Genomic DNA, 21,964 nt, shown 5'->3' with positions numbered 1-21,964 from the left:
CTCAGACTTTTAAGGCTAATGGTTTAAGTCATATTTATCTGATAGAGAACTGAAGTTGTTCTTTTTGGACCTGATCGCTTCAGGGAGAATTTGTCTAGTTATGTAGTTACTCTAGATGGTATTTCCTTGGCTTATTTTTTACCAGAATTTATCATTTGACACACATATCAAACAGGTTTCTAGGACTGCCTTCTTTCACCTTCGTAATATTTCCAAAATCAAGAACATCCTGTCTCAGGGTGCAGAGAAACTCGTCCATGCATTTGTTACTTCTAGATTATCCATCCATCCATCCATCCATCATCTGCCGCTTATCCGGGGGTCGGGTCGCGGGGGCAGCAGCTTGAGCAGAGAAACCCAGACGTCTCTGTCCCCGGCCACTTCCTCCAGCTCTTCCGGGGGGACCCCGAGGCGTTCCCAGGCCAGCCGAGAGACATAGTCTCTCCAACGTGTCCTGGGTCTCCCCCGGGGTCTCCTCCCAGTGGGACGTGCCCGGAACACCTCCCCAGGGAGGCGTCCAGGAGGCATCCTAACCAGATGCCTGAGTCACCTCATCTGACTCCTCTCAATGCGGAGGAGCAGCGGTTCTACTCCGAGCCCCTCCCGGATGACTGAGCTTCTCACCCTATCTCTAAGGGAGAGCCCACCCAGCCGACCCCAGGGACAAGCCGATCCCCAGCCAAGGGGCAGAGCCGCCTCACCAACTGCAGAGAGGGGCGGAAGACACCCGCACCAAGTCCCCAGAAACCCATGCCAGCACCGCGGCCCACTCCAACTCACCAAACCCATCCGCAAGAGTCCCCTGAACCCCGACCCCCTCTCAGGCACCACGAGGCACAGAGCGAGAACCAGCGAGCGAAGCCAGGCTTCAACAACTGCAGTGTCAGGATGCAGCAACAGAGGACCAGGAGAAGTGGAGTGGGCCAAGCACCCCTAAATAGGGGTGGGCAATATGACGATATTAAATCGTGAACTATTGCAACGTGAAGACGATCCGTAACGATCTGTCAAACTGCAGAGAGCGTGGGATCGTCTCGGGCACATTCTATAAATTGCAGTTCTATGCTGACGCACCGACACAAAGATGCACCAGACATATTACGTCAACAACCTGACCAACCAATTACAGCGAGTTACGGGCAGTGACGCGCTTTCTTACCCGCCTCCTTGTTTGTGTGTGTAGCAGTAGCCGCGTGGAGAGCCTTGGCTGAAAGCCAAATGGAGGAGCTGGTCGCTAAAAATAATTCCACCTACATTATATGGAATTGGTTTGGATTTTCCGCAACTGATCAAACGCAAACAAATGTAATTTGCAAACTTTGCACAGAAACGGTTCGCATGTCGGGTGGCAACACGACAAACCTGTTCAATCACTTGAAGAGGAAGCATCCCAGTATGCTTGTAAGGCAAACAGCGAGGGGACCGGCACCGCAGGCAGCAGCTAGCATAAGACCAAAACAGACAACATAAACACAGGCATTTGACAAAGGCACTCCGTATGACAAGTCAAGCAAGTGATAGAAAGAGGTAACAGAAGCAGTTACCTTTTATCTTGCAAAAGATATGGTACCGTTCAAGACAGTAGAAAAGGAGGGGTTCGAATGTCTACTTCAAGTAGTTGACCCGCGGTACGAGCTGCCCAGCCGAAAATACTTCTGTAACACTGTCTGTTTTTCACTTTTCAATTTAAGATTGTGATAAAATCGAAATCGTGATTTTTTTTTTTTTTTAAATCGCGATATGATATTTTTGCCATATCGCCCATCCCTACCCCTAAATGCACCACATGCAGACACACAGCATACACACATACAGTGCTGAGTAGTGATACCATTCACCTCCCCTCTTCATCACAGTACCTGTTGAAAATCACAAGTTTGAGCCTTTTTTTTAAAAAAAAAAATATTTTTTAAACAGACTCATTCTTGGACTTTACTTCAGGTCTTTTTTAAGTTTATTCCAGACCTACACAACACTGACTGAAATGCACATTCTCTTCATGGTGGCTCGAACCCTCAAGGTTCTGAAGTTAAGGTTTTCCCTGTAATCATAATTTTTTTTTTGTAATGTGCATAACGGTCGCAGCAAAGTTTGGTAGGTGTTGCCCTATACTTCCAAACAGTAACTCAAGTAAGGCAAGAGCGATATAGAATATGAAGTGCAGCATAATTTAGAAAATGTTTAGCTTTGCTGAGAACACCAATACTTCTGGATATTTTAGACTGAATGGATTTAATATGCGGTTTCCAGCTAATCTTAGGGTCGATCATCACTCCCAGAAACTTAATTTTTTTTAACTCTCTCCACTGACACATCATCTATTAGGATTTGCAAATTTGTTTAGCTTTTTGCAGTTTCCAAACAACATAAACTGAGTCTTTTCTTATCCAAGTTTAATGATAATTTATTAATATCAAACCATATCTTAAGTTGATATAACTCTAAGTTGATTTCAGCCAAAAGCTGCTGCAAATTATCACCTGTACAAAAAAATATTAGTATCATTTGCAAACAAAACAAAATTAAGTATTTTAGAAATTTTACTGATGTCGTTAATATAAAGAATAAACAGTTTTGGTCCCAATACTGTCCCCTAGGGGACACCACAAACATGTCCAAGCAATATGACTGGCAGTCACCCATTTGCACAAATCGTTGCCTGTTGCTTAGATAGTTTTTCATCCAGCAGGACTACTCCCCTGATACCATAGCGTTCCAATTTCTTGATTAATATTTCATGATTTATTGTGTCAAATGCTTTTTTGAGATCAATAAATACACCAACTGCAGATTTCTTTTTGTCTAAGGAGGTGGTGACTTCTATTAATTCAAGGACTGCTATTGCTGTGGATCTTTGTGATCTAAATCCATATAGACTTTCAGACAGTATATGTTTATTAATGAATGTATCCAATCTACCCACAAATAATTTTTCCAAAATTTTGGTAAATTGTTTAAGTAGAGAAACAGGCCTATGATTTGTGAAATGGTGTCTGTCCCCAGATTTATAAAGTGGAATGACTTTTGCAATTTTCATCTTTTCTGGAAATTTATATAAGTCAGAGGCTGAATAATTTACTCAATTACCTTCTTAATAATTGTCATGTCAATACCATCACAGTCTGACCTTTTATTTTTACATTCACTGACAATATCCATAATTTCTCTTTCTCCCACTGCAGTGAGAAACATTGAATAAGGATTTCTGCTGATTCATGTTTCATTCAGAGCTCCAGCTGTTATAGGATCGGGGAATTTTTCTGCCAGTTTAGGTTCCACACTTATAAAATATTTATTGAAATTATGAACCACATCTTTACTGTCCTCAAAATTGGCATCATTATTTGTGAAAAAAAAATGTTTCCTTAGTTTTTCTTGATAATATTATTTTATACATTCCGAATCCCTTTCATATTTTTCTTATTTCTATCTAATAATTTACTGTAGTAATTCTGTTTAGCCATTTGTAAAAGAGCAGTTAATTTATTCTTATATTTTTTTATATTTATTCTCTACCTCCAATGATCTATTCTTCATGAAATCTCTATATAGTTTCTTCTTTTTTTTTTTTTTTTAACAGGCATCTTGCAATCCCTTCGCGATCCAGAGAGAACATTTTTAATGGACAGTTTTTGTCGTATAATAATCTAAAGATATTCAGAAAATGTTCATATGCTTTTTCAATATAAATCAATATCTTCCTGCAATACTGACTCCCAATTGTGTTTCAATAGTTCATCTTTGAACCCTGCTGGGTCTAGTAATTCTGGGAAAAAGGCTCAAACTGTACATGGTATTAATGAACTCTTCAGTAGGTTTATGATTGTTTGAGTTAAGTAGATCTATATTAAAGTCACCACAGAAAAGACCTTCTGAGATGTAACTGTATATGTTTTTCCCATATATATTTAAACTCTTATACACTCAAATACATCTTTAGTCACTTTGGTCATGTTTTGTTTTACTATTTTATACTTTAGGTTTCTGTCCACATACACAGCTACTCCTCCACCAGTTTTCTCTTCTCTGTTTATATAATTGAACTCATAACCCTCCAGATCAGTCGGCCCCCTTCTCAGACCTGATCCAGGTTTCAGAGATGGCAATAATGCTAAATGGCTGTTTAAACTGGCACAGACAGTTTGATTCCGTTAAAGTTTGAATATAAACTTCTGCTGTTGAAATGTATGATTGAGAGCTTATTGTCTACTTTAACTGTCCTGTTGTATTGATCCATTGTATAGTAGCAGCAGTTATCAACGATGTCATTGAAGAAGTTATTATCTGGGTCTAGATCCTCTTCCATGTCCTGACATTTATAGTCCGTATATCTGAATGTTTTCAGTTCCAGGTTATTGGCACCAACAGTCGTAGGTGTTAGTGTTGTGTCCATAAATGAAGAAACAGTTCCTGTATCTTGTGACATGGTGACAGTGAGTTGTGTGTGATATCACCTGTGAGCCAAATGTTCCTCAAAGAGTTCAATCATATTTATCCAGCTCTGTGATGTCCCGAACAACCAGAACCTTCGCCTCCTCCAGTGTTCTGTTTAATGAAGATCTTACAGTCCGTGCTCCATGTAGACTGGATCTTCTTCTGCTTCCTCAGGAACCAGGCCTGCCTCGCAATGTCAGGTGCTTCTTGGTCAGGTGCTTGTTAATGAAGACATCTGACCCCTTTAGCAACCTGCACTGTTTTAGCAGAGCAGATTTGTGTTTATGGTTACTAAATCGCATAGCAATGGCTGGTTTGTCGTTATTACCTCTTCTCGGGAGCGGATGGCACGCTTCCACGGTGTCACAGTCCAGCTCTATCTCCTTGGACAAGAGGAAAGAGGCCACCTGTTCCTCCGTGGAGTCACTCACGCCAGGCGATGACTCACCAGCCGGACAGGGCCCTGCCACCGCGCCGACGTAAGAACGGGGCTTAATTCTCAAATCCAGTGATGATTACATCGTTCATCCTGGTATATTGTTCCAAGTCTGCCACTCGGTTCTCCAGAACAGCGATCTGTTTATCCTTTTCTTCATTGAGAAGCCGCAAAGCCTTCACCCCTTCTACCAAGTCCAAAATGGACTTCTGCTGGAGTCGGATAGTCGAGGTTTCCCCAGAAAGAAAATCCAACGATTTCCTAATTTCTTCAAAATCTTCCATGGCTGGATTCTTCTTTGGTCCCATACTGGCAACAGAAAGGAGCTTCTCAGACGAGGTAATTGGTAGGTTGATTTTTTAATTAAGGCAGTCTGTTGTTCTTTTGTATTGTGTATGTTAACACTCGCTGCTTTGATGCTTGAGATGTAGTCTTTTCTCACTGACCGACTTTGTGGACTTAATTGCATCAGCAAGAGAATGATCGTCTGTGACACAGACTATAGTGGAGGACTTTCAGCATTACCAAGTATTGATAGGAAAAGCACAATGTAAATTCCATCAGACATTGTCAAGTGTGCTGCATACGTTCTTCATCACTTTCTTTAACAGCCAAGAGAGGGGTGAGAGTTTTTCATGCTATTCCATAAGAACTATAAGGTGTCCTCCTCGAATGCCTCCATGTGAAAGTTACTAAACGAGACATCGCTGAATGTCCTCTTAAGAGTACTGTCACTGCCTAAGTGTTCAAAGTTCAAAACCACCTTCCTGGCCTTCAGTTTGCATACTATTCTATTTGCTCCGTGAACTGTGAGCACATTTGAATTTTTGATGCGATTGCATCAAACAAGACATTTGTTCTGTCTTGCAACCCAGTGAATTTGGCCAACGTTGGAAGTTATTGTCCTCCTCGCACCCATTGGAAAGCAGATCTGAGTTGGGATATTATAGTTGAGGTGAAATCTTGTGTGCCCCCACATATGAAGTCATCCAGATGGCAGACAAGTGTCCCAATTACAGCTTTGTCCTGATCTAACCAACAAAAAACAGCAGGACCAACTTTGGGCATTTTTCCTCATATTCCCTTCAGTCTCCTTGACTCTGTACCCTTGTACCAATACAACAATGCATCTGCCAGACCATAAACACACTTCTTTCATTTCCATAATGTTCCTTCATAGTCTGTTTCAGGAGGGACATATTGTACAGGTCACATGAAAGTAGAAATGCTAATTTTATATTCATGGAATGAAGTGACCATCGTCTTTGACAGATGCCACAAGTATCCGAAGGTACTCTGAAGCACAAGTGGGAGAATCTTTTTCTAAGTCTTGACACCTCAAAGCCTCTAGCCACTTTAGTGCATTTGGTATCAATTCAGTGAATGTCTCCTTCGGGGTGAACACCGCAGGTATACTTTTATCCTCATTCTGGACTTATTCAAACACAGTTTTTCTCCAACTCTGTATCTTTTTCTGGTTTGGCTTGGTCAAATGATAAATCTCCTGTCATAAATGCATTCTCGCCAAGATCCGTGGTTTGAACAGTGACAGTAGGCTCAATCTGAAGGTCCCAGCTGTGTTAAGTCAAATTAATCTGTGTTGCCTGCAACGCTGCTGGGCTCCAAGAGGACCAGCTTGAACCAGTTTTAATATTTTCCTATAGCCTTGATCACACGTCTCAGTACTTTTGCTGTGTGCAGAGCCCCACTCTCACGGGGTAGTTACTCCTTAATAGTGTACCTTGTTGCCCACTTCATATTTTTCATCTGTGTTATGGTTTATGCAGTGCTCTCCATATTCCTTCTGAGCATTCTGCCTCTTTAATGATGCAAACAAAGCAGGAAATTGGTTTTGACACACATTCACTTTTTGTGTTGTCTTCTAAAGCAGGTGGTTCATCAGTCAGCACAGGGGGCAGGTTGGAATTCTGTCCAAACACCACATTGATAAATACTGCAACCACGGCCATTGTACACGCTGTCCTTTGCTATGAGAACCCAATCCAACGCAGTGTCCCAGTCACATCCGTTACTTGCTTTCACTTTCATTGTAATTTCAGTGTGTTTGGTTGTCTTGTCCCATAAGTCCATTGCTCCAGAGGCTGTATGCAGCAGCTGTCTTCATTTATACATTAAAATTTTCTGCCATATCCATCACTTCATCATTGTTGAACTCTCCTTCATTATCACTGAACAGTCTATGAGGCAGACCATGCACACTTAGCCAGATATAAATAAAGTGTTTCACCATTTCAGAGGACTTCTTTGTAACTAGGATGCCATCGGCACAAAATCAGGTGAACTGATCAATGATATGGAGATACCATACATCTTTACCACCACAGTTACATTGTACAGACTTAACAATAGTAGCCCCACAGCTGGCTTTGGTTTAGTCCTGCAATATTTCTGAAATGTTTTGCGTGCATTAACAATTCTCTGAAGAATGATGCCGCATTCTTTATCTCTGTTGCCTAAGCAGGTAAAAATCATCTAAAGTCTGTCAGATGAGACATGACCAAACTGTTGATGGAGCTTCATCAGGATTTTGTGTTTTTCTGCCAAGTAATTTTTTTCTGACATCATTATTTCCTCTTCGTATTAACTTTGTAGTTCGTCATTACTTTGCTCCTGTTGAGTGATATCATTAGCAACCAGGACATAATCATCATCTTCAATGTTTTGCCCTTCATTGTCCATAATGACCAGAGCATGTAAAGTCAAGTTTCACAGGTTGATAAAACATCACTGCACTTTCATCTAGACACACACACATATATATACACACATGCACACACGCATAAAAAAAAAAGCTGTGACATTTTTCCCAATTCTCTCATAGTTTTCAACCAAGGCTCGCAAGTGTATGTACCTGTGCTCCTCTCCCTCCAGCAGTTTCCTGTACGCATTGATCTCCATATCTAGAGCAAGCTTCACATCCAATAGCTCCTGGTATTCACTGAGCTGAGAGTTCATTCTGTCTCTCAGTTCAGCCATCTCTTGCTCCTTTCCTTCGATGGTACGGCGGTGTTTGTCTCGCTCTGCTGACAGAATCTCTTCCAGCTCTCTGATACGGTCCTCTGAGACAGCCACCTAGAAAGCCCATCATCACAATCACTGATTAAGAAAACCAAACACCAGTACGAGGCTGGTTTGCATGGCACAGGCACTTCAAAGAGTGAGAGGTGTGGAATAGGTCAATATCTGTGTACATGTGACCAAAAAAGTAGTACCCGTTTCTGCAGGGAACTGAGCTGATATCCCAGGCTTTCTATTCTCATTCGGGACTCCTGCAGCTCCTCCCTTGCTGTAACCATGGCCTTGTCATTGATCTCTGAGGACACCTTGGCATTATCGAACTAGAGGGAGACCGAGACAGACTATATGTGAGAAACAGTGCATCATCAGACAAAGGACAGAAATGGCTCGTCTCTTACCTTGGCCTGGAAGGTTTGCTCCAGTTCCTCCTTATAAAGAGAGACTTGTTCATCATGTTGCTTCCTTAGGTCCTGGTGGAATCACAGAAACCTAATTAACCAAATCTCCCTTTGGTATGCTTTATGCGTCTCTAAAACTCAATTTCTACAGTTTATTCAGTTCTAAATTATTGTAATTTGTGACTCAAATTGTGAATTACAAGTGTATTACTGACAAGATGTACAGTTATTTGAGTCTGTTATCTTAATACTCAAAACCTTGTTTTTGTACTTCTAAAACAATACATTGGCAAGTTATCGTCAAAAGTAAAATCATCTTAACTCACATATACATTAAATCAATAAAGCCAAATTCCCAATAAAGCTGATCTCATTAACATATTTCTGTTTCTGTTGACAGACAGCAACCCGGTCTGAAATTGTGACCCATTAAGGGAATGTTAATCTGTAGTCCGTTTTCATTTTGTAGACAAGGAATTTTGAGCCCGACTCATTTTGAGCCTGCAATGGAGCCCTTTGCTAAACTATTTGCTATATCTCGGACCAATAGGCTTCCACTGGATTTATGATCATTCTCGTCTGCTCAGAGAGATATGAACTTTGAATGTACGGTAGGTACCCCAAGCAATTAAAAAAAATCCAGAAGTGCCTCAGACCACAGGCTATAAATGGGTATGGGTCAACATTTTCTCCAGGGTGTAAAGGGAACCCAGTGCAGCGCATGCACGTGCTACAGTTAACAGAGGTCTTAAAATCCTTACTTTAGCTTGTTTGATCAACTAAATGTCTGCAGTCTGTAGATGATGATAAACCATTTTACAGTTGATTGGGCACATAATGTACGACACAAAAAACACTTTATAGTAAGAAAATGAAGCAGCAATAAAGAAAGACATTGAACTTTCAATATGCACACAATTTACTTTATTCAAACCCCAGCATAGAACTAGCAGGAAAATTTTCACTAGCTTACTAAACCAATCAAAACAAATCTCAACCAGGAGGCATTCAAATTAGATATCAAAATGACAAAAATCAGAAAACAAAAAATGGCTTTTATTTAGAAAATGGAATGAACGAACGACAGCTAGCTTATTTAAACCAGCTATTTACATCTGTACAAATTAATTTATGCCAATATCAACAATTTTTGGATCTAGAAAAGTAAATGTAAGCCTGTCTTATCATCAGAAAGAAATAACACGAGCATCCTGTGTAGTCCAAATCCAGATGGCCCAGCACTTAAATACAATATTGGTGGATCTGAGTTGTGAGGCGTAAAAAGGAAGCTTTTCAAACAGGAAAATCATTGTATCTGTGAGTTTGAGGTAAAAATCTGAACGTGAAATATTAATAGTTGTGCCATTTGTAATGTGTGCATGTGTAAAATTATTCTACATGTGTTCAAATGTGTGTGTTATGTGTGCGGATTTGAACACACATTTGGAAGTACCCAAAGTTACTAACAAATTGTTGTACACATTTGTAACCACTATGTGACTTATTTTCAGGGTTTTTCCTGCATAGAGAATTTGGTGGCGACCGCCACCACCATATTCCTTAGTGCCACCAGCTCACGGCTGGTTTTCAATCGGTAATTTCACCAAGCGTTTCCCTGTCGGGATCTGTCATTTCATTCATATGTAATTGCAGTTGCACGTAACCACGAGTAGTGTCGGTGGCGCTGTATCGAAATTAGCACTGGCCAAAATGTCAAACAAAGCATCTTTTACCTCCACACCCAGAGAGACGAACAAGAGGAAGTTTTCACTGCAACAAACACGGATGATGACAGATCAACAAAAAAGGATTAGTATTGTTGCTTTGCACCCAAACAAGACCAGCTCCTTTGTAAAAGTTAATGTTACATGCTACATAAATTCATATTACCAGTATCAATTCAGTGAATGTCTCCTTCGGGGTGAACACCGCAGGTATACTTTTATCCTCATTCTGGACTTATTCAAACACAGTTTTTCTCCAACTCTGTATCTTTTTCTGGTTTGGCTTGGTCAAATGATAAATCTCCTGTCATAAATGCATTCTCGCCAAGATCCGTGGTTTGAACAGTGACAGTAGGCTCAATCTGAAGGTCCCAGCTGTGTTGCCTGCAACGCTGCTGGGCTCCAAGAGGACCAGCTTGAACCAGTTTTAATATTTTCCTATAGCCTTGATCACACGTCTCAGTACTTTTGCTGTGTGCAGAGCCCCACTCTCACGGGGTAGTTACTCCTTAATAGTGTACCTTGTTGCCCACTTCATATTTTTCATCTGTGTTATGGTTTATGCAGTGCTCTCCATATTCCTTCTGAGCATTCTGCCTCTTTAATGATGCAAACAAAGCAGGAAATTGGTTTTGACACACATTCACTTTTTGTGTTGTCTTCTAAAGCAGGTGGTTCATCAGTCAGCACAGGGGGCAGGTTGGAATTCTGTCCAAACACCACATTGATAAATACTGCAACCACGGCCATTGTACACGCTGTCCTTTGCTATGAGAACCCAATCCAACGCAGTGTCCCAAAACATAGTTGACAATATCAGTTTAGCAGGTATGGCGAAACGTAAGATCAGCAAATCAGCTAAAACGCTGTAATTCGTTTTATTGATGAGATGTGGTAAATTTGTCAGATACGAATTTGGCAATACAGCTCAGCAGATGTTGAGAGGCTATTTTCTGCACTCAAGATTGTAAGATATGATTGAGAACACCATCACAATTCATGTCTACACCACAATAATGCAAAGTTTATAGTGCAAGAACTTTTTTTTTTTTTAAAGATAAAACCACCCCTGTGCAACAGACCTAAGGAGAAGCACCTGGATGTATGCTGTAAGGTGGTCATTGATGGTCCAAACCAGGAGGTCTTTGAGTATAAAGACTGCATCAGGAGGTTCTACAGGATAAAACCCAGGAGGTTCTGCCACTGGCAGTGCCTTGTGCAGGTAAATGGTGGTTAAGCTGCCATGTAACTGAACTGAATGTTAAACAAAGCACATAAAAAATAAATGAATATGCTTTAAAATAATATTTGTCCTTTTTTTTTAAATTCATGTAATTACAACTCCTAAACTAGACTGCTAGTGAAACACTTGCTTGAGCCAGTTGAAGGCACGGTACATGTGCACCTGTGAGCCCACGATCAGGTACCACTGCCACCTCATTTTAAGCCAGGGAAAACCCTGCATTTTACTTCATGGTAGAGCTCCTCCCCTATCACTAAGGCTAAGCCCAGCCCCCCTCTAAAAGAAACTTATTTCAGCCACTTGTTTAGACGACTTCACTCTTTTGGTCACTACCCAGATCTGTGAGCATAGGTGGGAGTTGAAAAGATGATGGACGAGCAAATTAAAAGCTTCACCTTTTAGCTCAGTTCACTCTTCACCACAACAGACCGGAGCAGCGCCCTCATTGCTGCCAAAAAAGCCCTAATCCGCCTGTCCATCTCTTTCTCCAACTTTCCATCACCCGTGAACAAAATTCCGAGATACTCGCCTAGAAGCAAAAACTTCTAGGCCACCTTGTTCCAGTTGTACCCAAGACGTCGGATTTGGAGAGGCTGACTTTCACACTTAGCTATGAACTGCTCCAGTGTTTAAAACTCTTTAAAACTGTGGCAACATTGCAACCATCTCCTTCTGCTAAATTTGCATCAGAATGCATCAGGACATGCATCTTGTGCAGTGCAAAGAGTGTAAAGATCAGCAGCATTCAATATAATTTTTCTTTAGTTCATGCTGGAGCTGCCCAATAATGACAAAAATAATCCATATTTTTTTCAAATATTTAATGAAAACATACCTGTAAAGCTTGACCAAGTTTGAACTCATAGTCCAGTCTGACTCCAGAATCCACCTCCACTATTCTCTGCTCCTGTCGATGCCGAGACTCACGCATCTCCTGAACACAAGGAGAAATTCTTAATGCCACAGATATTCAAAAAGTTTGATTCAAACTTTTCAACACTGAAATGTTGCACCAAATGTTGCTTGGAAGCCGATGCACTAAAACTTTCTTTTCCTGTCAGTCTGTGCATACATATGTATTGTTGAACACGTGTATACACCTCATACCTCTTCAAACATGTTCTTCCTGAACTCCAGCTCTTCACTCAGTGACTGACAACGATTCTCCAAGTCTACACGCATCAGTGTTTCTGCCTCCAGCTGGCGCTTCGCAACAGCATGTCTGTCCTCTGCCTATACTCGAAATATATTTAAAAAAAACAACAGTTTCACGGTGAAAAAGACAACTTTCAATGAACAGTGTACATATGCGCAAGAGGACACAACTTTGCAATACAGAATGGAGCAGGGGTCCGAGTTATTCATTAAAGCAAATGCATATTGGTTCAGTTTATACTGTCCAGCATGGTTCTAGCTCAGTTATATGCGTTTTTTATGTACTCAAAAACCTGCGTTTCATTTTAAACCAACACATCATATGAATTATTTTGTACTGGCTTTCATTCGAGGTGCTTTGGCATGCATTTCTACACTTTTTGTCTTATCTGCAAAGTGAAAATGATCATCCCCTTAAATGTCACCACACACACACAAACATATATACACAATATTGCCAAAAAGTATTAACTTTACACAATGCAGTCAGACAAGTACCGTTCTCCTGGCAACCGCCAAACCCAGACTCGTCCATCAGATTGCCAGAAGCGTGATTCGTCACTCTTGATAAACGAGTCCCCACTGCTCTAGAGCCCAGTGGCGGCGTGCTTTACAGCATTGCATCTGACACTCTGGATTGCACTTGGTGATGTATGGCTTGGATGCAGCTGCTCGGCCATGGAAACCCATTCCATGAAGCTCTATATACGCACTGTTCTTGAGCTAATCAAAAGGCCACATGATGTTTGAAGGTCTGTAGCGATTGACTCTGCAGAAAGTTGCTGACCTCTGCACCTCAGCATCCACTTACCCAAATCTGTCAGTTTACGTGTCCGACCACTTGGTGGCTGAGTTGCTGTCGTTCCCAATCACTCCCACTTTGTTATAATACCACTGACAGTTGACTGAAGAATATTTAGTAGTGAGGAAATTTCACGACTGGGCTTGTTGCACAGATGGCATCCTATCACAGTACCACACTGGAATTCACTGGGCTCCTGAGAGAGACTCATTTTTTCACAAATGATTGTAGAAGCAGTCTGCATGCCTAGGGGCTTGAATTTATTTAATTATTTGAATGGGTGAGTGAATACTTTTTGCAATATAGTGTATATATCTCTCCAGCAGCCAGGTGAAGAAACAACTGTAGACTGGATAAGAACAAGACTGCAGGTCCAGATGGTGTCAGTACCAGGGTCCAGAACTGCTATGCAAGATTCTACAGCACATCTTCAACCTTAGCCTGGGTCAAGAGAAAGTTCCAGTGTTGTGGGAGACAACAGTATATATGAAAAAAAAAATGTCATCCATTTTCCATCAGTTACTACAGACCAGTTGTTCTAGCATCCCACATCATGAAAGTCCTGGTGAGACTGATATTGTGTCACCGCGAAAACTAGGGGGCATTTAAGTGATTTTTACTGTAGATTAACCAAGCCAATTAAAGTTGATTAGTCAGTTTGTTGTGACGTCATCAATAAACTAAAATGAATCACCAAAGCACTTATTTGTTCCTGTTTCTTGCTGTCACACAAGCATTTAGCTACAACAAAACCAGTCATTTTTCATTGGCTTTCCATCTGGTCTTTTTGCTCCTGAAGCACAACATTTTTGTGATGATTTATTAAGCAAGTCTTCATCGCGCATAATGTCCATTCCACTTTGTTGTCCAGTTGAGTGAAACACTGCCATGCTTTGCTTTGCTTCGTTTTGTTGCCACCATTTGCAACAAATGATTGTTGTTTCCAAATCTGTTGTTTCTGCTATAGGTGCAAACTCCAACAGAAACAACGCCGTAAACATTAGTTCCGTGTCTCATGAGTAATGAAACATAAGTCTCCTCTTGCCCCAAACAAAAATTAGTTGACAGTTAAGAAAAGGTTGTTCATTCTGCCACCCACTGAACAGACTGTGTGTGAGTAGTCAATGACAATATTTACCGGTGTGCAACTGTATTATGGTCATAACAATAATGCACCATACAAGGTCTTCCCTCTTTATGCTTGAAGTAGAGAATAGCAGCTTGAGAGATAGAAAAGTCTCACACAGAAAGTACTAATAGAGTCTCATGTTAGCAATGTCACCAGAGTAACAGACTCTGGTGAGAGTCTTCAGCTGAATGGTTTAGCTGAATGGTTTAGCTGAATGGTTTAGCCCAGTGTTTCTCAGTTCCGGTCCTCACTGCCCACTGCCCTGCATGTTTTCGATGTTTCCCTCCTCCACCACACCACACCATTCAAATGAAAGGTTCCTTATAAGGCCACTGCAGAGCTTGACGACGAGCTGATCATTTGACTGATCAGTAGTCGAACATGGGAAATCAATTCAAACATGTTAGTCAAATATTTGTGACTGCACTGCTTAAAATACCTTTTTGTCTGAATTGTCACTGTGCCTAATGAAACAAAATACATAAGCTCTTCGAGCAATAATTTTCAGTCAATTGAAAGGTAAACGTGCAGTACCTACCTTGGCCAGCTGGCTCCTGACATCAGCCAACTCTGAAGTCAGTGTAGTATTCTGACTTAGAGCAGTGGAAAGAGCTGCTTCACTCTTATTTAACTGGCCTTCCAATCCATTGCCCCTTGACAAAGCTGCAGCAAGATCGCAATCCTTTTTATTGACACTAGAACAAAGCAAAAAATGGAGGAGAAAGTTATGGAGTGAAATCAGTATCATAATAATATAACAATATAAATATAGCTGCAAGCAGCGATGGCGGGGTCTAGCAGAACAGCAGGTAAGCCTGTGGCTGCTCAGGAAGGCATCATGAGTCCATAGACCAAGTTTGGTGTTTGAAATGAACTCGTCTTCATCCGGGGATTCCAACGGTACCTCATTTGTCCAATTTGAACCAACGGCTCCAAAGCTATGAGCAAAATGCAGTTTTTCTACTTATAGCGCCCCCTCTGGGTGGAAGTGCACCAGACTTCTTGGGCTTCTTACAGACTTGGTCATGACTCTGTGTTAGAAGTTTGATGTCAAAAGATTAAATGGTTGCTGAGATATGGCCTCACGTCCTGTTTGGCGCGTCATTGCTGAATTTGATTGGCTGCTACGGGCAAACGGAAGAGAATTTAAAAATTCCACATGATAGCTCTTGTGAGCCTTGGTCTTAAAATTCTATATGTCAAGTCCCGTGGAAATCAGACAATTTGGGTGACCTGTAATGCGTTTGAGGTTTTTGACATAATTCAAAATGGCGGAAAATCCAAGATGGCGCAAATGAGGTCATAGGATTCGTTGACCTCAGATATATCCACGGATTACAACGGTACCTCATTTGTGAAATTTGGACAAACGGGTCCAAAGATATGAGCAAAAATGCATTTTTGCTAATTATAGCGCCCCCTATAAGTCAAAGATCACTAAAATTCTTAAGCCTGTTAAGGACCGAGTTATGAGTCTGTGTCATAAGTTTGATGTCAAAAGACCAACCGGTTGCTGAGATATGGCCTCACGTCCTTTTTGGCGTTGTCGCTGTTAACTTTGATTGGTTGTATTGGGTGAACAAAGTCGAAATTGAAAAATCCGCTTCGTATCCTTTGTGCGGATTCGTCCAAAGATACTGTGTGCCAATTTTCATGAGAATTGGTCAAAATTTGTGACCTGTGAAACTTTTTGAAGGTTTTCAACAAAATCCAAGATGGCGGAAAATCTAGTCAGACGGAAAATGACATCCTAGGGTCATGATCCAAGGATTCCAACGATACCTTGTTTTTGAAATTTGGATCAACGAGTCAAAAGTTATTTAGCTGAATGTGCTTCAAACTTTGACATGTTGGTGGTGCTAGGGAGTTTAGAATTTGGGCACGAAATTTGTTGAATTTGCTAATGGGATGTTCCTGAAGATATGGGCCAAATTTCACAACTTTTTACCATTGCGTTAATGGGGCTGCCATAGACTTCAATTGCAGCGGAAAGTAGAAGAATAATAAGAAAAGCTACTAAAACAATAGGGTTCTGCAGCTTCGCTGCTAGACCCCTAATAATAATATAACAATACCTAAAACAACTTTAGGTACTTACAAAAGTGTGTTCAAATACAAAAACCAAGCAATTTGAACACATGTAAAATAAAATTATTTTATACAGCACACAACACAAATGGCACACACATTAATATTTTACATACAAATTTTGACCTCATCCTCACAGATATGATTCCAAAGGTGCATACAAATTGTTAAATGCATATGCATGCATGTCCTGATGCTTAAGAATCAGATTAGATATGTGCACTAATCAGCTTGCATGTGAATTTGGACATTTGAGACTCCTTCCAGGTACTTATAACTTCTCACAATTTTTAAATACAGGCTGTGTTTAAGTGCTCGTGATTAGCTCATAAAAGGTCGACATTTACTTGCCTCGATCCTAAAAATGCTGATAGACATAAATTAATTTGTACAGATGTAAATAAATGCTTTGAATAAGCCAACAAAATGTTGTAGTTGTCATTCGTTCGTTTAATTTTTTTTTCTTTTAATTCTTAAGGACAAAGAAAATTTTTTTACCAGCATTTCAGACACAATCAAGATTTCAGAAGTGTCTGTAGCAAACAAACAAAATGTTTATCCTTTTTTCTCCCATTTTCACCTCTTATAAAACATTGTAGAACTATTTTACATGAACAAGCGATGTATAGAAATAGTGCAAATACTTTGCTGGGGGATAATCCAGTCAACTATCAACAGGTTGAGATAAGTCTACTCACAGAAGAAAAGAGAAAGAAGGAAATTCAGAGCAGGCAGCATTTTCTTTTAATAAAATTGTTTCTATCAGAGAGAAGATTAATGGAATCCTTCCCACTATTATCACTGATGTATTATCAAGTAGAGCAGCTTTAGAAGTATCTTTCGAACCTGAATTGTATTTAGACAGCTTCTGCCCAGTTGATCTCTCTGAGCTAACAACAGCAATAGTCTCTTCTAAACCATCAACTTGTATGTTAGACCCAATCCCAACCAGACTGTTCAAGGAGGTTTTCCCCTTAATTGACACTTCCATTTTGGATTTGATCAATCGGTCTTTGTTGACAGAATATGTACCTCAGACTTTTAAGGTTGCTGTAATTAAACCTTTACTTAAAAAACCTACTCTTGATTCAGAAGTGTTGGCTAATTATCGACCTATATCCAATCTCCCTTTTTTGTCCAAAGTTCTTGAAAGAATAGTTGCAGTTCAACTTTGTGATCATTTACATAGAAATAATCTGTTTGAAGAGTTTCAGTCAGGATTCAGAGTGCATCAGAGCACAGAAACAGCACTGGTGAAAGTTACCAATGATCTCCTCTTAGCCTCTGATGGCGGACTTGTTTCTGTGCTTGTCCTGTTGGATCTCAGTGCTGCATTTGATACGATCGATCACAGCATTCTGTTACAGAGACTTGAACATGTTATTGGGATTAAAGGAACTGCATTAGGCTGGTTTAAGTCATATTTATCTGATAGATTCCAGTTTGTTCTTGTAAATGAAGAATCTTCCTCACACGTTGGAGTAAGTCATGGAGTTCCTCAGGGTTCTGTGCTTGGACCGATTCTTTTTACTTTGTACATGCTTCCATTAGGTAACATTATCAGACAGCATGGCATAAATTTCCATTGTTATGCTGATGATACTCAGCTGTACTTATCTATGAAACCAGATGAAACCAGTAGGTTGGTCAGACTACAAGCCTGTCTTAAAGACATAAAGACCTGGATGACTCAGAACTGTCTGCTTTTAAATTCAGACTAAACTGAAGTTGTTCTCTTTGGACCTGAGCGCTTCAGGGAGAAATTGTCTAGTTATATAGTTACTCTACATGGTATTTCCTTGGCTTCTAATACTACAGTGAGGAACCTTGGAGTTATTTTTGACCAGAATTTATCATTTGACGCACATATAAAACTGGTTTCTAGGACTGCCTTCTTTCACCTTCGTAATATTGTTAAAATCAGGAACATCCTGTCTCAGGGTGATGCAGAGAAACTAGTCCATGCATTTGTTACTTCAAGATTGGACTACTGTAATTCTTTATTATTGGGCTGTCCCACATATTCTCTGAAAAGCCTCCAGCTGATCCAAAATGCTGCAGCCAGAGTTCTGATGAGAACTAACAGGAGAGATCATGTTTGTCCAGTTTTAGCTTCTCTTCATTGGCTCCCTGTTAAATTCAGAATAGAATTTAAGATTCTTCTTCTCACATATAAAGCTCTTAATGACCGAGCTCCATCATATCTTAAAGATTTAATTGTAAGATATTTTCCTAACAGAGCACTTCGCTCCCAAACTGCAGGTTTACTTGTTGTTCCCAGAGTTTCTAAAAGTAGAATGGGAGGCAGAGCCTTCAGTTATCAGGCCCCTCTCTTGTGGAATAAGCTGCCAGTAAATGTCCAGGAAGCAGACACCCTTTCCACTTTTAAGATTAGGCTTAAAACTTTTCTTTTCGATAAAGCTTATAGTTAGGGATGGCTCAGGTAATCCTGGAACATCCCATAGTTAAGCTGCTATAGGCTTAGACTGCTGGGGGACCTCATCTGTCACACCTTTCCTCACTTTGCTCTCTTTTTCCCCCTGTTTAATTTCACAATTGATTTTATGTACATGTGACATTATTGTGGTTATTAACCTATGTTTCCCTGTTCCAACAGGTATCCTTTGAATGGTGTTTTGGTGTTTTTCCCCCCTCTTTTCCCTCTTTTCTGTCTTCTCAAACCCCAGCTGGTCGAGGTGGATGGCCACCCTTCCTGAGTCTGGTTCTGCCAGAGGTTTCTTCCTGTTAAAAGGGAGTCGTTCCTTTCCACAGTCCCTCAGGCTCAGGACGGGAGATTGGACTGAAGACAAGTTTCGGTGCAATCTGTTGGTTTCCTTAGCTAGGATATTAATTTTTGAATTGGCTCTATATGAATTAATTGGATTATGATTACAATGAATTGAATTCCAATTGGCTTGAATTGGACTATATTACTTAAGTGCCTTGAGATGACAATTGTTGTAATCTGGCGCTATATAAATAAAATTGAATTGAATTCTTTAGATAATGGAATGAAACAAATAAAGCAAGGCGTCAAGCAGTGAGTTATATATGGGGTGTAGCCAAATTATATATAGCCGGCACACAAGGCACCAACAATATATATTTATAGCGGACACACGTAGCCTGATGTGATAAGATATAAGGATTTATCCAAAAGTTCTCACTATCTGAATAAGCCTTATTTAACCTTGTTTTGGGAAATACCTTCAATCGACGGAAAAAGGCAGAATCTTACGATTCTGGTATGTTAAATTAATAATCAATTATCAATTAATAACTAATAAATTCCAGTCTCATATAGTCGCTACTCGTGAATTCTCGTTTTGTTGGACTCACACTTACTTAAAGAACACATACAAGAAAACCGGTTGATTTTATATGTGTATATATATATGAACCATTTATCCAAGTGACATGACCAAAGACCTGAACCTTAAGACAACAGGAGAAATGCTTTGAATATGGATTATATAAGAAACACTTAGTGAATTGAAAAGAACTAAGGGGAGGGGATGGATACCGGAATCATTCAAATAGTCGAGCTTTGTTACTATTTGAATTTAAAGGCTATCAACTTGGGTTAATTTATCATTTTAACAGCAAATTCTCTCGACACCCACCGCATACCGTCTGAAATGTAAGAACAGGGCAGATCTTACGGTTAGGTCAGCTCCGAACCACAGGTCATCGCCAGCGGGTCCAACTGGATCTCTCTCAGTTCCGCGTCTGGCGGCCTTCGTTGTGGTTGACTTTCAGGGACTGGACCGGTCGCTTTCCTGTGCTGGAGCGCTTCTGGTTGCTTGAAGACGAGCGGGTGGTGTGTCGGAATTCACCGCAAATAATGACAAAATTGTCCAAAGGTCGAGTTAGTTTTGGTTGCTGACCAACTCTGATGAGGTGAACTTAAATTCACCAAAGATTGACAAAAAGGTTGACAAGCTGGACGCTGGCTCCTTTTGGTGATCACAAATAGGTGAGGAGGCTGCAGCAGCAGTTTAAAATGCTCTATAGAGAGGCGACAGGATGACTGACTAACAAAAACGCAAAACATATCTTTCTACTACATTCTTCTCTTTCTGTCTTTGTTCAGACCTTCTTCTTCCATCTCATCTTCCTTTCCTGCCATTTTCAAAGACTCTCCGTCACACTCTCATTCCATCAATCTTAAAACTCTCTGCTCTTCATCTTCTCATCACTATTCTTATTCTTTATTCTCTATTCTATTCAATATACTGACTTTTCCTCGCGGTTTCCGGAGTTTGATTTGCAGAGGCGGGGCATGACGTAGGCCTACGCTACACTTTCAGCCAATGGTATGCCTGAAACTGTTCTGACATCTGCCTGGGCGTATTTTGTAAGGCGACCTGCAAGGAGGTTTGCCTCAAAGCAATTCAACTCCTGCATTCCTCCGTCTCATAAACATTTGTTCAGAGGATTCTAAAAACACCATAACTTGTTAAGATGTAAAGATATAGCATAAACTTAGGATGTAAAGACATCCAAAACAACATAACATAACATGATGGTTATGAGTCTCAAAATTCAGATGGATATCTGTAAAGTTATGACGTATGAATAACGAACCAAACAATGTTATTTTCCTGTGTTAAACACGGAATACAATAAGAAACAGCTGATTATTGGTTAACAGTTGCATTATTCCATATAAATGTCACATGTCATATGCAAGTTGTTGATTAGTTTGGGTTTAACTATTCAGGACTACGAACCACTCAGGGGCAATGTGGCTCCATAAGCTGATTAGTCATTTTCCAAAATAATATCTTCCGTATCGTTCCACGTACGATCATGAAAAAGGTATTAAAATGCAGCTTGTGATATCACTGAGAACATGAAAGAACTTGTACAAAGATACAAAGCACATTTAATACAGTTTCAAGATTCAGCGAAAAAATTAATTCTGGGTGAGATCCTTTCGAGAGGTCCATGCTGCGACTGTCTCTGGCTTGGGTCAGAGTCAGGGCAAACTGTTACCATTATTTACTTTGAACCATATAGGGTCAGAAGGGTCCTGTTCTGGTTTCCCCCAATACTCTCCTGAAAGGGTCCGTTGTTTGTTCAGCTTAGTTAGCACTAAGCTATTAATGCATTTACCTAAATTTATGGCACAGGTCTGTGGAAAGAGGCTCTGAGAAAACTCCCCCAAAATGCTTTCGTGGGCAAAGGTTGTTGTAAATTTCTCTTCTTTGATGTAGAGATCCCCCATCTGGTATTTCCACATTGACCATCCCCACAAAAGAATGTTGCAGTCATTTAAAATCTTAAGTTTGTATTAAATTCCACACTTGAGTTCGCTACAGTGTCCATTCAGCCCATAGTTTCACAAATCTATTGATTTGTAAGTGATGGAAGAATGCGATTTTTTCCCCACAGTAGTGTCTGATGTTTACCACCTGTGCAAAGTTGCCTTGGGAAAATGATAAGAAGTCTGTTAATTGCCGTCTGTGTAAGGGAGTAATGGGTATAAATCAGGACATTTTGAGAATAACATA

The 21,964-nt window shown here is 40.3% G+C and overlaps 1 protein-coding gene across 1 annotated transcript in view; it reads right to left on the bottom strand.

The window, feature by feature from the left end:
- Nucleotides 1-21,964, bottom strand: part of lmnb2 (lamin B2) — a 65,971-nt gene that overhangs the window by 12,928 nt on the left and 31,079 nt on the right. The window contains exons 3-8 of the mRNA XM_072390259.1: nt 14,899-15,055; nt 12,382-12,507; nt 12,110-12,208; nt 8,308-8,379; nt 8,104-8,229; nt 7,743-7,963 (exon numbers count right to left, since the gene is read on the bottom strand). Coding sequence (XP_072246360.1) covers nt 7,743-7,963; nt 8,104-8,229; nt 8,308-8,379; nt 12,110-12,208; nt 12,382-12,507; nt 14,899-15,055 — 801 coding nt within the window. The remainder of the gene's footprint in view (nt 1-7,742; nt 7,964-8,103; nt 8,230-8,307; nt 8,380-12,109; nt 12,209-12,381; nt 12,508-14,898; nt 15,056-21,964) is intronic.

The sequence above is a fragment of the Leuresthes tenuis genome, unplaced genomic scaffold, assembly GCF_036924035.1.
Source record: "Leuresthes tenuis unplaced genomic scaffold, fLeuTen1.0.hap1 SCAF_7, whole genome shotgun sequence".
In the NCBI taxonomy this organism is placed as follows: domain Eukaryota; kingdom Metazoa; phylum Chordata; class Actinopteri; order Atheriniformes; family Atherinopsidae; genus Leuresthes; species Leuresthes tenuis.
This window is presented reverse-complemented; position numbering and strand designations above follow the sequence as displayed.